This window comes from Fukomys damarensis, unplaced genomic scaffold, assembly GCF_012274545.1.
Source record: "Fukomys damarensis isolate Sample0158 unplaced genomic scaffold, DMR_v1.0_HiC HiC_scaffold_2, whole genome shotgun sequence".
Taxonomy (NCBI): domain Eukaryota; kingdom Metazoa; phylum Chordata; class Mammalia; order Rodentia; family Bathyergidae; genus Fukomys; species Fukomys damarensis.
In genome coordinates, this window is record NW_022900914.1 from 33,179,346 (window position 1) to 33,196,798 (window position 17,453).

General features: G+C 33.0%; 1 protein-coding gene across 12 annotated transcripts in view; it reads right to left on the reverse strand.

The window, feature by feature from the left end:
* Positions 1-17,453, reverse strand: part of Ccdc88a (coiled-coil domain containing 88A) — a 154,430-nt gene that overhangs the window by 26,148 nt on the left and 110,829 nt on the right. For 11 of the 12 annotated variants that reach the window (XR_778647.3, XM_010615863.3, XM_010615864.2 and 8 more), the window contains exons 18-21: positions 15,381-15,545; positions 2,369-2,530; positions 1,040-1,317; positions 686-829 (exon numbers count right to left, since the gene is read on the reverse strand). Coding sequence is in view for 11 of the 12 variants with exons in the window: in XM_010615863.3 (XP_010614165.1) it covers positions 686-829; positions 1,040-1,317; positions 2,369-2,530; positions 15,381-15,545 (749 nt within the window). In the remaining variant the exon portion in view is untranslated. The remainder of the gene's footprint in view (positions 1-685; positions 830-1,039; positions 1,318-2,368; positions 2,531-15,380; positions 15,546-17,453) is intronic. The other variant, XM_010615860.3, reaches the window with a different exon arrangement.

Here is a 17,453-nt window from a genome sequence, read left to right on the forward strand (position 1 = left end):
TTTTTTTTTTTTTTTTTTTTTTTTTTTTGGTACTGGGGGATTGAACTCAGGTCCTTGTGCTTGCAAGGCAAGCACCGGAACCACTGAACTAAATCCCCAGCCCCCTAAGTGGGCAGTTTTTGATTTCTCAAGGCTTTCAGTTAAAATACACCTGTCTTCTGACAATTAAGACCATTAATGCATAAGAAAAGTAAAACTGTAAGCACAAATAAATTAGCCTGGAAATTATTAGGCTGCTCATTTATAGCAATTTCAAAAGGCAAGAATGAGGATATTAGATTAATGAAAAGACAATTAGGTTTAGTTACATTCTATATCAATAAAGTATATAAATGTGTGATCACAATGTATACCCAAAATATGCCAATAAACTTAATGAAAAAAATGTCACCAGGTATACAAATTTTGATAATATAACTTAAAAATTTAATTAACTGAACAGAAAAGGAATAATGTGAGACAACAGGAAAGCTAGATTTTTGTTTCAGTGATCCTCTTAACTGCATAACTTTGTTATTTAATTACTACTCTGGGTTTAAAAAAATTTTTTAAAGGAATTATATCAATTATACTATACTTTACTTTTAAAAATCACATTCAAAATTAGGGTTAGCATGTATTTCAGATATAAGGACTACAGAATTAAAACATGAGTGTTAAAAAAAAACATATAAGTATTTGTTACCTATCATTTTCACCGCAAAGTTTCTTGTACTTTGCAGCTACCGTCTCATGTTTTTTATTTTCAAGCAGCATTTTTTCCTGCTCTACTTTGAGCATTTTTTCCATATCTTCCAACTGTCCCTTCTGTTTCAATAACTGATTATAACTGGGGAAAGAAAGTTAAGTATGAATTTATAATTTCTTCAAAAAATTTTAGAAATAATGGAAATTTATTAATACACGATACAAAGCACATGAATTTATATAAACTTCCTTCATAAATTGCCTCTGAGATGTGTTTAACACACAAAATTTATTTTAGTACCTGAAGAAAATTTGTTTTAAATTAACACCACCACAAAGTATAATAAATTACCGGTCTTCGAGGTCTTTATGTTCTGCCTCAAGATTTTTGTGAGCAGACTTTAGAGTTCCATGTTTAGAGATGAGAGATTCATATTCTGAAGCCTGCCTTTCATGAAGAAGTTCCAGCTTTTCATGATCTTTGATGAGAGAATCATACAGAGATTTCAAGTCTTCTCGTTCTTTGATTATAGATTCATTTTCATTTTCTAAGGAAGACTGTTGAATTAGAAGTTGTGCGTTCTGGTTCATAAGTGAAGTACTTTGGGAATTAAGGGTAGAATTTTCAACCTGTAAGAATACATGTTAACAGACAAAAGGAATAGTTTATGTGGTTCTTCAAAACAGAAACAAAGGTTGTAAGTTTAATAGCTTAAGGAAACTAATAAGGTAATAGATTTATTCATATTATACTGGGAAATGTTGGATTTTGCTTTCCCAAATAAGGTGACCATTTTTGGAGGTACTAGATTAACATACAGATATATATATTTACATATATACATTATATATGTTTTGGGTTGTTTTGTTTTGGTTTGGTTTTTGGTTTTTTGACACTACGTAGTTGAGACTGACCTGGAACTATATAGCTCCAGCTGGTCTCAAACTCAGTGATTCTCCTGCCTCCCAAGTGCTGGGATTACAGGCATGCACCACCACCCCCGGCCTTAGGTTGGTTTTTTTAATTGAAGGTAATCACTACTTATATGGTAAAGAACTTAAATGCTAGTTTATCATTTCTAGAATTTGGGAATTGGCACAAAATTATATTTGGAAATTTTCTCAAGTTCAAATTAATCCCTGTTTTACCATCTGAAAAAGACATACAGAAAACAAAAAAAACCCTTTTCAATTCAGAGAAGAAACATGTTTCTGCCCTTTAAGAGGTTTGAGAGAGCTGCACTTTCCCCCACTACTATTGCTCTGTTTAAAAAAGACTGTCAGTTTTTATAAGTGAAAGATCCTTTGAACAAGGCTCACAACAAAATTCTCACTAACTAGGTAAGAAACCAGTAAAAATGAAATAAATAGTATGTTGCAACTATACTCTAAAGCAAGGGCTTCTATCTGATTAAAATCAGTTCTTAAAATGATGGAAAATGATCACAAAATAAATAAAATCATCTGTAATTCTCTGTATCTTGAGATGAATTTATTAATATTTGGAGGCTCTGATATGTAAAAATGGTAGTATTTGAGAGTTGGCAAGGAAGTAAAAATTTTTCATTTATTTCAATTAATCATCAAATTCACTCACTGAGAATATTTATATGGCTAGGCTCCCTTATTTTAATAGCATAATTCAAGAGTCTGGCATGTCCCCAAAATATTACAGTACAACCTGAAGCTTGGCATTCTGTGTTTGAAGAGTGGTATTCTGCTCCTGTAATGACACTGTCTGCCTCTGAAGTGCAAGAATCTGAGCCTGCAAGTTATTGTTCTGTGTTTCAAGCTGCTTCAGTTGAGTTTTCAATGCTTGTTTTTCTGCTTGCAGTGTAGCATTCTTTAAAAAATAGACCACAAAAATGAAAATTAAAAATATCAAACATTTTTAAAAATAAGATACTGGTATTTTGTTCAATGAGCATTTATTACTATTATAATTCAAAAAGAAGAATATTTAATAATTTTATAAATTCACCCTTTATCCTAGCTTATAAACAGAACTTAATCTAATAAAGAGCCAATAATACTAAATCTTTAGTGCATGTGCTGTCTGCTTTATAATGCCTTCAAATAAAATATTCCTTCATAAATACAGTTATTAACAGAAGGAAGTAGAGTAAGATTGTCAGGTTCAAGGTTATAAAACTCCTCAAAAGTATGAAGTGGGCTGTATCCACCTGTAAGGGTTTGCCTTTTCTACTTATCCAAAGGAAAATGTATATACAGGTGAGTGGGAGTCTCAGAGAGATCCACAAAACTAAGTATTTTCCAAATAGATATTAGGAGGGTTACAGAAACAATCTTAACTGTTAAAAACATTTAACCCATAATTGATCTAAAAGACATTACATATTTTCTTTTTAAAAATTTTATTAGTACATGATTATTACATCATAGGGAGTTGGCAAATGTACATAACACATCTTAATTCTTTTTATTTTTCAACCTCTATCCCTCCCTTACGCTCTCTCCATCTCTTGATTCTCTTCCTATTCAGAAAAGGTCTATCTCCCTATTTCCTATTATCTACGTTTTACTTTGGTCTTTATTTATACTTTGGGTTTCTCATGTAAAAGGAACCAAGCAGTATTTAAGCTTGTGTCTCTGATTTCACTTAACATTATGGTTTCAAGGTACATTCATTTTTCCTATAAATGACTTAGATATTTACTTTTCTGTACGGCAGACTGATACTCTATTGTGTATAAATACCACATTTTCTTTATTCATTCATCTGAAGGTTCTAGATGCAGCTTCCAAGATTTAGATATTATGAATTATATGCATGTATCACATGATATGGTATCTTTTGATAAGAAACCTAGAAGGGAAAAAGCTGGAGCAAATGGAATTGCTAGTTTTAATTTTTCTGAAAAAACCTCACAGTGATTTCCATAATGGTTGCACAAGTTTACATTCGAACCAAAAATGAAAAAGAGTTCCTTTCTCCCCACCACCCTCATCAGCATGTTATTTCATTTCTTGATGATAGCCTTTCTTTCTGGAGTAAGATGTCACTGTTGATTTGATTTACATTTCTCTAATGGCCACAGATGTTTAACATTTTTTTCATGTACTTATTGGCAATTTGTACTTCTGAGAAGGGTCCACTCTTTTCAGTTTCCTTCAATTTGAGGGGTCTAGTTTTTTCCACTTCTTTATATATTCTAGATATCAGTACTCTGCCTGAGGAGTAATTACCAAAAATTTTTCCACTCTGTTGTTTGCTGTGCAAAAACATTTTAATTTGATATAACTGTTACCTGTTGATTGATGTTACTTCTTGTGCAACTGGGGTGCTGTTCAGAAAAACCTTGCTTAGTCCTGTCTTCAAGAGGTATACTTAGTCTTCCAGCTGATTGTTTCTGCTTGAATATGTAGATCTTTTACCTACTTTGATTTTACTTTAGTATATGGCAGGAGATCTGGGCTTAGATTCAGTCCTTTATACATAGATAGCCAGTCTTCCCAGTACCATTTGTTAAAGAGGCTATCTACAACTTGAAATCTGGGATTGTGATGCATCCTCCTCTGCTCTTATTGCTCAGAACTGCTTTTGCTATTGTGGGTCATTTCTGGGACTGCATGAATTTTAATTGATTGTTTTATTTAGTTCCACAAGCACTGCTATTAGTTTTTTTATTGGGACTGCACTAAATCTATGTATCTCTTTTGGTATACAGCCATTCTGACAGTACTGGTTTGTCTATCCAGCAACAGGGGACAAATTTCCATTTTCTGATGTCTTAAACTTTGATCTCCTTTTTCAAAGTATGGTAATTTTATAGTTCCTTCACTTCCTTGGTTAGGTTAGTCCCTAATTTTCTTGATGCTACTGTGAATGGTATTGTTTTTCTAATTTCCATCTTGGTGAATTCATTATTCGTATACAAGAACAATACTAATTTCTGTGCACTGACAATATATCCTGCTACATTACTGAGTACGGTTACTCAATTCCAGACATCTCTTGGTGGTATTTTTTGGGTCTTCTACATAAAAGATCAGGTTATCTGCAAATAATAGACTTCTTTCTTTCCATTTTATTTCTTTCTCTGGCCTTACTGTTCTGCTAGCATTTTGAGTACTACACTGGTGATAGTGGACATTTTAATCTTGTTCCTGATTTCAGGGAAATGCTTTTAGCTTTCCCTAATTTAATATAACATTGGCAGTTAGTTTGTCATAAATGGCTTTTATCAAATTGAGATATTTTCTTGGTTTTGGTAATTCATACACACACACACATACACATACGCATACATGTATGTATATGCAATTCTTCTGGATTTTCCATGTGCTCAAGTACAGGTTTTCAAATTAGCTACTAACAATCTTCAGGATTTTGCGATATCTGTGTGATTTTTGCCCCCCCCCTTTTTTTGTTTTTTTGAGACAGGGTCTCATTATGTAGTTGAGACTGACCTGGAACTCACTATGTAGCCCAGGCTGGTCTCAAACACATAGCAATCCTCCTGCCTCACCCTCCTGAGTGCTGGGATTATAGGCGTGTGCCACCATGCCCGGCTTGACTTTTTCATTTCTGATTGCATTGATATGGGTCTTTTTTGTGTAAGCACATATAACTAAGAGTTTTTCTATATTGTTTACTCTATTGAAGAACTTCAATGACTTTTTTATCTTTCAATTTCAGTAATTTCTTCTCTGATCTTTCCTTTACTTGCTTTGAATTTGTATTGTTCGTTTTCTTCTAGGATCTGGAGATATGTTATTAGGTTATTTAGGATCACTGTTTTTCTGATGTGGACATGCACAGCTATAAATTCCCTCTCAGGACTGCTTTCACCGTGTTCCATGGGTTCTGCTATGTGTACTGGCATTATCATTTTCTTCTAGAAATTGTTTAATTTCTTCCTGGATTTATTTTGTGACCCAGTGATTATTCAAGAGTGTAATATTTAATTTTCACGTTTGTATAATTTCTCAATATTTTTGCCTCTGATTTCTAGTTCATTGTGCTATGATCTAATAAAATGAATGCGATAGTTTGATTCTTTTCCATTTACTTAACCATTTTTTTTTTTTTTTTGTACCAGGGATCAAATTCAAGTCCCTGTGTTTGTGAGGCAGGCAACTGAATCAATGAGCTAAATCCCCAGTTTAAGCATGTTTTTTTTGGTCTGTGAAAGTTCTTTGTGATGTTGAGAATATATATTCTGTTGCTGTTGGGTGGAACACTCTGTAAATATCCATTAAGTCCTTTTGTGCAAAAAGGTTTGATTCAACTCCAATACTTCTTTGTTGTTTTTTTGTCTAATTGATCTATTTGTGACAGAGGGGTATTGAGGTCCCCTACTATAATTGTGTTGATATTTATCTGATCTTTTGTATCCAATAGTGTTTTATGAAGCTGGCTATGCCAGTATTCACTGCATGTTTCTAACTGTTGTTTCTTCCTGTTCAGTTGTTCCCTTAACCAATAATATAGAAACCTTTTTGTTTCTTCTGATCAATTTTGGCTTGAAGCCCATTTTGTCTGAAAATAAAATAGCTACTACTGCTTGTTTTCAGGCTTCTGTTACATGGAATAGTTTTCCATCGTTTGAGTTTTAGTAGTACCATTTGGATTTTTTTTTTTTTTTTTTGATCCAGTCAGTTGACCTGTGTTTTTTGATTGGGGATGAAAGCATTCATATTGAGTTACTGCTGAATGGTATTTACTTATTCCTGTCATTACTCATTTTCCTGGTGCTAAATCCTTTTTTTCACACTATCTGCTTAACTACTCATTCTACCTGGTATACTCATTCCATGAGACGTTTTGGCATTGTTGACCTCCTGGTCTCTTTCTAGGATATCCTTGACAACTTTTGTGCAATGCTGGTTTTGTGGTCATGAATTTAAGGTGCTTATTATTTTTTTTTTAATGGAAAGACCTTACATCTACATCAATTTTGAAAGATAGTTCTCAGGATATATTAGTCTGAGCTGTAAGTTTTCTTATAGGGTTTGAAACACTTCTCTCCAAGCTCTCCTGGCCTTTAAGGTTTGTATTGAAATTACTCCTGTAATTCTTTTTTATTTTTTTGACTCCTGTAATTCTAATGGGTTTACCTTTATAAGTCATTGTTACTTTTCTCTAACAGATATTAAGATTCTGTTCTTCTGTTGGACTTCTGGAAATTTGATTGTGATGTGTCCTGGAGTTGATCTTTTCTGATCACGGCTATTTGGGGTACTATAAACCTTGTTTATCTGTGTATGTTAAATTCTTTCCCTATACTAGAATGTTTCCTGATATTATTTCTGTGAACAGGCTTTTAAAAAATGTTGCATGTACTGTCTTCTGATTTTTCACAAATTCCAAATAATCTTAGCCTTCTTTGCATCCTCTAGCAGCTGCTGAATCTATTTTCCCTGTTCTCTTGTTGTTTTTAAGATATCTCTAAGTATATGGAAACCCATATGAGTCCTGTCATCTAGTTCTGACACTGTCATTAAATTGGTTATTTCTAGTGCTCATACTTTCAGTAGAAAATAATTTCTCTCCTAGATTTCTGTTTGGTACATTTTCATATAATTCTATGCAAACTAGTTCTTTATGTTTTGTATCATTTTATTTAGCTCAACTGGCTTTTTATTAGTGTCTTCTATAAGCTTCCTATAATTTTATCAAGTCCACTATCTGTTTAGTTATATCATCTTTGTGTTCATCAAGGACCATATTGATGTGTGTGTGTGTGTGTGTGTGTGTGTGTGTGTCTCCTCTTTTATCATTTGGTACAATTTAGCTGTTTGGCTTTTGATTTCCTCCTCTTTGATGTCCTATGGGTTAGCTTTGGAGCCATTTTGTTCCCTTTCTCTCATGTTTTTGTTTTCTTTATTTTGAGGCACAGTCAAGGGTGTCCTCAATTGAACTATGTAGCCAAGGCTGGCTTCCAATTTGAGATGTTACCCCTGCCTCAGTCTTCTAAGTGCTGGGATTACAAGCATGAACATCATGCCCAGAAATTTAATTTCTTTGCTCATTGATTGTAGTGGAAAGACTTTGAACTGTAGCATTGTTAATGACATAAAGACAAAACAGATATTGGCATACAGAAAAAATTAACTATGTTACCCTGGCAATGGCAATAAATTCAGCAATCATAAAGTCAAATATGAACTGGATAACCATAAGAACCAAAAAAGCTACCACTGCACAACCCTGAAAATAGAAAAGAGATCTGTAGCTGTAATGTAAACACAAAGACAACCAATATTGACACACAGGAAATATCTAATAATGCCACAACTAAATCATCGTAAAAAATAGAAAAGAATTCAACAATAACAGCATAGACTCAACTAGATATCTCAAGACTAATAAAGCTTAATAGTAACAGTAAAGATGGCAGGGGTGGGGAAGGGAAAAATGGAAGTAAAATTTGAGAAATAAATGCAAGGTAAGGAGAGAAAAATAAAACAAAGGATCTTATTAAAAAATAGAACTACATAAAATTAAGATGTTACGTATTTTCTTTATTCTTTTCTTGGTATAAACAATCACTAAAACTATTACAACTGTAGGACTTCTGGAGTATATCCAAACAAAACACATCATTTTCAGTTTTTAAGTACATATCGTGATATTTTAATTTTACAGTTAAACAAGCAAATGACTACACAAATAGATAATTTTTAATGTGATAGATATTAAAATGCTTGACATGGATATTATATATTCAAGATTATTTACACATTAAATTTCATTAAAAAGAAATCAGCATCAAAATGTACAAAGATTCTACCAGATAAGAGAAATAAAACTCTAATATACAAAAGGGCCAAAATTGGCTTCTCACCACAGTATGCATGTTACAGATGACTCACAACAGGGCATTCCTATCTCTTTTAGGAGACAAAAGTTAGTTCACTTTCATATTAAATGTGCTACATGTCATAAAATGCAGATCATGATTATAATAAAAAGCAGATCATGATCTGATCTATATACTATACCATAAAATCAAAACTGAAGCAAAATGCTTCAACGTAAGTTTTAATATCTTAGAGAAGAAAAAATTTAGTAAGAAAAAGTACAATGTTAGCCAATATAATACTGGCAAATACACCAAAACTACCAGTTTATAATAAGGCGAACCATCTTTACAACCCTATTACCTAAAACAGAAAAAACAAGACAATCAAGTAACTTTTTTCCAATAAAAACATATATAAATACCAAACAGTTTCTCTGGTGTGAGAAATTCAAAGTATAAATATAGACCAAAATGTGTAACAGATAATGTCAAACAGGAAGAAAAGGCCCAAAGGGGAAAGGGAAAGGGGAGGGGAAAGGAAAGAAGGGAAAGGAATAAATATGAGAAAAGGAAAAAACAGAAACAAAATCTTTTTAAATAGGGAGGGGTGGAGGGGTAGAAGGGTTGAAGAGAAGGCAGAGGAATGGAGAAAAAAATAAGAATCAAGACATATCATGTAAAGGCACAAATTCCCAATGATGAATGTCATCATATTGCATACCTAATATGTACAATAAACTTGATGAATAAAAAAATGGATGTATTACTACACATGCATTTGAAAAAATTATAGTTCATGGGAAAAAAGAGATTCATGAATAGAACTGCACATGTCATGTCAACTGCTGAAATGTAATTATAAGTCCATGTGACAGATACATGTGCATATATATATAATACATATATATTATATATATATACACATATTTCTGAGTAGTTAAAAGTAAGATGCATTCTTCACTCATAATTTAAAATATTTCGTCCTATCACCTTAACAAAATTTAAAACAATGGTAATACCCAATGTTAATCAACTACTTGGCAGAGAGAACTGGTATGATTTTTAAAGACTAGTACAAAACCTTTGATTAAAATCAAACACACAGGTGTGTATATCTGTTGGCCTAGCAATTCCACTGTTAGTAATTTAGCACTCCAAGAACATGTGTGTTTATACATGGATATTTGCTGCAGCAAAACCTGAAAAAAAGGTAAATGTTCATAAATGTGGAATTTATTTAAATAAATGATGGTAACATCTATGCTATAGAAAAATATATGGTTAGTATGACAAAATGAGATAATACTACATTGCTAAAATTGAGAGATCTATAAGATAATGTAATTTAAAAATGAAAACAAGAATTTTGTATAGCACTATCTCACAGGTATTTACAAAAAATGTACATCTATATATGGATAAACCACAAAAGTGATAAGATAAACTACAGTGATTAATTCTAATAAAGTAGAATCAATGGTGTGGGGATCAATTTTTGTTTTCATCCATTCAAGTTTTTAATTAAATATATTACTTTTATGTTACTTTCAAAACCAGGAATAACCATAGCTATTTTGTTAGCATCTAAATTTATTATTAAACTTGTTCATTTTTTATAAGTAAAATATTTACTGCTACCAAGATTAGTTGAACACATTCAGCTAATAAGCAATAAGAATCAATTGCCAATTACTGAAAATTGGTGAAAATCAGCATTATTACAGCCTTTCCAAGACCTATAATGCAGGCACTAGAAAACAACTTAGCCAAGAGAAAAAGAAGAGCTCCATGAATCAAGAAAGAGCTGACTGAAAAACTACAAATTACAGGAAAACTAGAGAAACTAAAAGCAACAAAGAGAATAGAAGAAATAAGTTTGGAATGCTAACCCTATCTCCAGGAATAGGGGACTTACTCCAAAAACACAAGATACAGTAAGCCCTAGGGAGATAAAATGGACCAGCAGCTCTAGCCCCATGAGCTGGTTATTGAAATTACAAATATACTGTAGGATTTATTCTCCAAATGACACCTTCCAAATGGCAAGGGAGAGTTGTGGAAGAATTTCATTGCAATGTCCACGGTATTTGGGAAGCCATTATGGGAAGGGGTTCACTGTTGGCACACACAACTTCATAAACAAAAACTACTAGACAAAAAGGTCAAATACCAATGCCATCGTAGCAGGGGACTTCAACACCCCACTCTCACAATTAGGTGAACCACACAAAAAGATTAAAGAAATATAAGCATTCAAATGTATCACTGAATAAATGAACATATCTATATAACATTTCATCCAACAAAAGAATACACCAGTTTTCTCAGCAGCACACCGAACTTTTTTTTATGAAATAGACTATATGTTAAGCCATAAAGCACACCTACATAAATACAAAAGAATTAAAATAATCCCCTGTATACCATCAGAGTATAGTAGAGTGAAGCTAGGAATCAACAGCAAAAGAAACCACAGAAATTATGTAAACACATGGAGATTAAAGAATACATTACTGAATAATCAATGGATTAATCAGGGAAGGAATATAAAAGTTCCTAGCATCAAATGGGAACAGAAGCACAAGATACCAAAACTGATAGGACACAAAGAGGGAGGGAATTTTACAGCTGTAATGCACATGTTAAATAATTGTATAATCCTAAATAAATAACCTAATGATGCATCCCAAGGTCCTAGAAAAACAAGAGAAATCCAAATCTAAAATTAACACATGAAAACATATTAAAAAGATCAGAATAGAAATTAATGAACTCAGAGTTGGTTCTTTGAAAGCATAAACAAGATTGATAAACTCCTAGCCAATTTTCAAAAAATAAACAAAAAACGTGTCAATACAATTAGAAATTACAAAGGCAAAACTAACTCAAAGTGGCCAAATCCAGATTATAAGAAACTACTTTGAAAATTTATATTCCAATAAAGTACAGAACCTATAAGAATGGAGGAATTCCTAGACACATATCAATTACTAAAACTGAACCAAGGAGATATTAAAAACTCTGAGTAGAACAAAAATAGGTAATGAACTTGAGGCAGTACTGAAAGGTCTACCAACAAAAAAAAGTCTAGGACCCAATGGAATCATGGTAGAATTCTACCAGAATTTTAGGAAAAACTTAATTAATATTTTTCAAACTCTTCAATAACTTCTACAGAGGAAGGGTACTGCCAAACTCATTTCTGACAGCTAGCATTACCTTGATACCAACACCGAACAATGACTCTATCAAAAAAGCAAATCTACAGGCCAATCTTCTTAATGAAGATAAACTAAAAAATCCTCAACATGATACTGGCAAACAGAATGCTATAGATCATTAAAAAGATCATAACAGACCAAGATGGATTTATCCCAGACATGGAAGGATGGCTTAATATTTATAAATCCGTAACTGTAATATATCACATCAATAAAAGCAAGACAAGAATCACATGATCAACTCAGTAGACACAAAGGAAGGAGCCTTTGGCAAAATACATACAACGTGCATTCATGTTAAAAATCTTGAAGAAAATAAGATATACAAGGACATTATCTCAATCTGATAAAAAGCCATGTATATGACAAACCCACTACCAACATTTCAGTTAATGAAGAAAAAAATGAAAGCTTTTCTCCAGTCAGGAAGAAGGCAAAGGTGTCCATTCTCTCGCCACTCCTGTTCAATATAACACTTGAAACTAAGCACAACAATCAGACGAGAAAAGAAAAATAAAAGGAATACATATAGGAAAGGAAAGAAATAATCTATTCTTATTCCGAGATGGCACGATCCTTTACATGTAACCAAAAAACTCATCCAAAAGATTCCTAGAATTAATAAATTCAGCAATGTAGCAGGATATAAAATCAACACAAAAATCAGTAGTGTTTCTGTACACCAATAATGAACCCAATGAAAAGAAATAAGGATAAAATCTCATCCACAATAGCATCAAAAAATTAAATATTGGCCGGGCATGGTGGAGCACGCCTGTAATCCCAGCACTCGGGAGGCTGAGGCAGGAGGATCGCTGTGAGTTCGAGACCAGCCTGAGCTACATAGTGAGTTTCAGGTCAGTCTCAAATACATAGTGAGACCCTGTCTCAAAAAACCAAAAAACAAAAAATTAAATATTTAATGATTAACCTAACCAAGGAAGTGAAAGACTTCTGTAACAAAACCACGGTACAGTATCCTGAAAGAAAGAGACAGAAGAAGACAGTGAGAAATGGAAAGATGCCCCAATCCCTGGTGCAACCAATATTGTCCAAATGGCTATAGTATCAAAACTGATAAATGGATTTAGTGCAATCCTCCTTAAAATATGAATGGCATTTCTTCACAGAAATAGGTAAAAAACCATCCTAAATTATATATCCAACTAGAAGAGTAGAAGCAATCCTTGGTAACAAAAGCAAAGCAGGAGACATAATAATCCTGGATTTCATGTTATATTACAAACCACTGGCACAAAACAAACATTAACCAATGAAACAGAACAGAGGATGTAGAAAGGAGCTAAAAACATACCCTAGAGAAACCCTCTTTAACAAAAAATGCTCTGAAAACTGATTATCCACAGGCAGAAGAATGACTTTAGACTTATATTTCTCACTAGGTATTAAAATAAAACTAAAATGGATAAAAAAATTATTAAAACAATGAATCTTCTGGAAGATAAAGTGAGTAAAACTTTTGAAGACACAGGCAAATGCAAGAACTTTCTGAGCAGTACTAACTGCACAAGAAATAACATCTAGAATCAACAAATTTGATTATATCAAATTAAAAACCTTTTGCACAACGAAAGAAATTAACAAAACAGAGACAAACTATAGGAGGAAGAAATATTTTGCCAGCTACTCTTTAGGCAGACCACTAATATTAGAATATATAAAGAACTATAAAAAATAGACTTCCCCAAAAAGACCCAATCAAAAATGGAAACTGAAGTGAATAGATACTCCTCATAAGAAGTACAAATGGTCAATAAATACCTGAAAAATATTTCAACATCTCTGGCCATTACAGAAAAGCAAATTAAAACAATGAGATTCCATCTTACTCCAGAAAGAATGGCCACCATCACAAACTCAAAAAACAACAAATGCTGCCAAGGCTGCAAGGGAAAAAGGAACCCTTCTCTACTGTTGATGAGAATATGAACTAGTAACGGAGTACGTGCATTCCTTAAGAAAGTCAGAACAGAAATTTCATTCAATTTTACTATATTTTTTCTGGATATCTTCACCCAAAAGTTAAAGACATCATATTCAGTGATACATGCATACTTTTGTTTATGTTTTTATTTATTTTTGTTTTTTGAGACAGGTTCTTCCTATATATTCCAGGCTGGCCTCGAACTTAAGGTGATTATCCTGAGTCAGCCTACTGAGTGCTGGAATTACAAGTGTGTGCCACCTTGCCCAGCAACAAAACCTTGTTTAGAGTAGTACAATTCACAATAGCTAAATCTTGGAAACAGCTAATATGTCCATCAGCACATATGTGGATAAAGAAAATGTGGTGTGTATACACAATGGAGTACTACTCAGCCATAAAGCAGAATAACTGAGTCATTTATAAGAAAATAGATGCACCCTACAATGTTAGATTATATAAATTAGACCACAGAAGGTTAAATATTGCATGGTTTCTCTTGTATGAGGAACCCAAAGTATAAATAATTTCAAGAGCAAAATAAAAGATGATAGGAAACAGGGAAGTAGTCCTTTTGTAGACAGGAAAGGTACCTAGTGATAGAGAAGAGAGGGAGGGGAAGAAACAATACAGATTTGGTATGTATCTGTACCAATTCCTCAAGATGAATGTATTCATTATGTAATACAAACATGAATAAAAGCTTTTATTTTTTAAAAAAAGTCTTTTACTCGCCAAGCTCTATTCTAGATACTGAAGGTACAGTTTTGAAATGGAAAGACTGCTTGCCACTGTAGATTTTTAAAAAACAGTAAATAAATTTAATTAACAATATAACTTCATTAATGAAAAGTGCTAGGAAGAAACTAATCATGGCAGTGCTATTTTAGTAAGTGCTTTAGGTTTGGCACAGCTGCTTTACCAGGGGAAAGGTCAGGGAAGACTTCATGCAGGACATAAGATATGGCACCTCAATGCTAAGGGGGAGTCAGACATATATTCAGGCAAAGAAAACAAACAACAACAACAACAAAAACCCTGAGGTAGAAACAAACAGAAAAAGGTCAGTATTATTAGAATTAGTATAGTTATGCACCAGGAATTGTTGAGGTATCTCCCGACTATTAACAGTTAATACTATTATCTCCAGATTTTAAGTAAGGGCAGGGAGACTTGGTATGGCATAGGTTCAGAGCAATGCAGGACAAGGATACAGTAAAGAACCTGGATTTTATTTAATTGAAACTAGAATTCATTGAAGATTCCAATAATGAAGTGACATGATCTAGAATATGTGATAAGATTATTCTACATACTGAGAAATTTGAGTGGGGCAGGAGTGGAAAAAGGGACCAGTTAGGACTATAATATTCTAATAGTCAAGATGAGAGGTAGAGTGGTAGCAGCAGAGACCAAAAGAAGTAGATGTGTTTGGGTTCTATTTCTAAAATAAAATTGATAAAGCTTACTTATGGACTTAGGTAAGGTTGAGAGAGGTTTATTAAATTATTAAATCCTTACTCTTGGGACCAGGGATTTAGCTCAGTGGTGTTGCACCTACCTCTCAAGCCCAAGGTCCTGAGTTCGATCTCTGGTATGGGTGGGGTATCTTTAGTCTTTTTTGGTACTATAAATCAGTCACTATAGTTTTAAAGAAATACCACCAGATAAGTTATCTAATTCATCTAAGATAAATATAGTCAATGATATTTTATTTCTAAAATAGTATGTTCCTACTAAAAATTTTAAAATACTTACATTTCTTTCTACTTCAATTAATCTGTCTTTAACTTTTAGAAGCTCTCTAGTTGTTTCTTGACTTTCTCTCTCCCATTTATTATCTTCACCAGATACTGGAGGAGAGCTCTGCACCATCCTTTCCTCATCTTGTCTCTGCTTGAGAGCTTCATAATTTTTTTTCACCTAAAATTTTATTTAAAATATTTCATTGGAAAGAAAGAAATCAGTTATGTTTCTCACAATTAATTTGACTCTGCATTGGTCTGGTGAATGTGACACTTATTTTTAAATGTGTTAAACAGTATGTATGATTATCATTATTATCATGACAATTTAAACTTCTAAAGCAAAACATTTCCACCTAGAAATATTAAACATATTGTTTCTGTGGCATATACTCCTACAATATGTCATATAATTTCAAACTGGTTGTGATGAAAATGGCCTTCAAGAATAGATTACCTGGGCATGATGCCATACGTGTCTAATCCCATCTACCTAAAAGGCTGAGACAGGAGGAATGTGCAGGTTTAAAACCAGCCTGAGCAACTCAGGTCCTGTCTCAAAATAAAAATAAAGGGGCCAGGGATTTGGCTCAGTGGTTTCACTGCCTGTCTCACAAGCACAATATCCTGAGTTCAATACCTGGTAACGACAACAACAACAACAAAAAGCTGCAGATATAGTTCAGTGGTAAAGTGCTTGGTAATGAAGTATGAGGCACTGATTTTACACCCCAATACTACACACATACACAAAAGTACAGCACTTCATGAGTTTTTTTTTTTTTCTATTACTATGTTGTCTTCCATTATATGGATATATCAGAATTTGTGTATTCAATTACCATGTGATGGGAACTGAGTTATTTCTAGTTTTGTTATTTTTTTTTTAAATGACAAACGAAGGTATTATAAAAACTCAATTTTCTAGGCTGGGCATGGTGATGCATATCTGAAATCCCAGCACTTAGGAGGCTGAGGTAGGAGATATCGAAAGTTCGAGGCCAACTTGGCTTCCATCGGGAGTTCGAGGCCAGCCTGAACTATATAGCAAAATCTTGTCTCAAAAACAAACAAAGCAAACAACTCGAACCTCATTTATGTTTTCATTTTCATGGAATAAACAGAACTGTCATTTTTACAAACTATGTGTACATCTAACTTTATGAGAAACTCACGTTCTTTCTTTCTCTTTTGTTTTTGTACTGGGGATTGAACTCGGCCTTCAGACTGAGCTACATATCTAGTCTTTTTTATTTTGAGACAGGATCTTGCCATTAAGTGTCCCAGGCTGGGCTCAAACCTGTGAGCCTCCAGAGTGCTGGGATTATAGGGTTGTGCCACCATGCCTACTATATAATACTACTTTCTAAATTAGTTATGCCATCTTACATTCCCACTAGTACAACAGTTCCAGTTGCTTTAAAGTCTCACCAACACTTGATAAATATTTCAATATAAATTTTAGAGTTAGTGTGTTTATATATTAATTCTGCTGCTGGAATTTTGATTAGGGTTATGTGGAATCAACAGATTTGGGGAGAATGTGCCTTTTAACAGTATTAAGTAATCCAATTCATGAACAAAATTTTAGATGTTGCTAATATAAAGTTCAGCTTAAAAAGTGTTTAAAATTTGTAGTAGACTTCTTACACATATTTTCTTAATTTCATTCTTTAGGTAGTTCATATTATTTTATGGTATTATGATGGAGGTTTTCTTTTAACTTGTACTTTACAACTTTTCACTGATAAATCCACTTTAGTTATACAAAGTTTCCTGTAAAATTTTTGGGCTTTACTGTGAATATAATCATGTCAGAGAAAAGGCTTTATTTCCTTTAAAATCTGTATGCTTTTTCTTCTTATCTTAATACAATGAGTAAAACCAACAGTTCAACATTTAATAGATATAGTCAGAGCAAACTTTGGTTTCTTCCTGATCAGAAAGTAATTTTCACCATCAAGGATGATTACAATAGGTATGCATAAAAACTCTTTCCTGGTTGAAGTTCTTTTTACTCATTGAGCTTGGAATTAAACCATCAATCTCTATGGCTTTGTCTTTCTCCATATAGTTCTTTCAATAT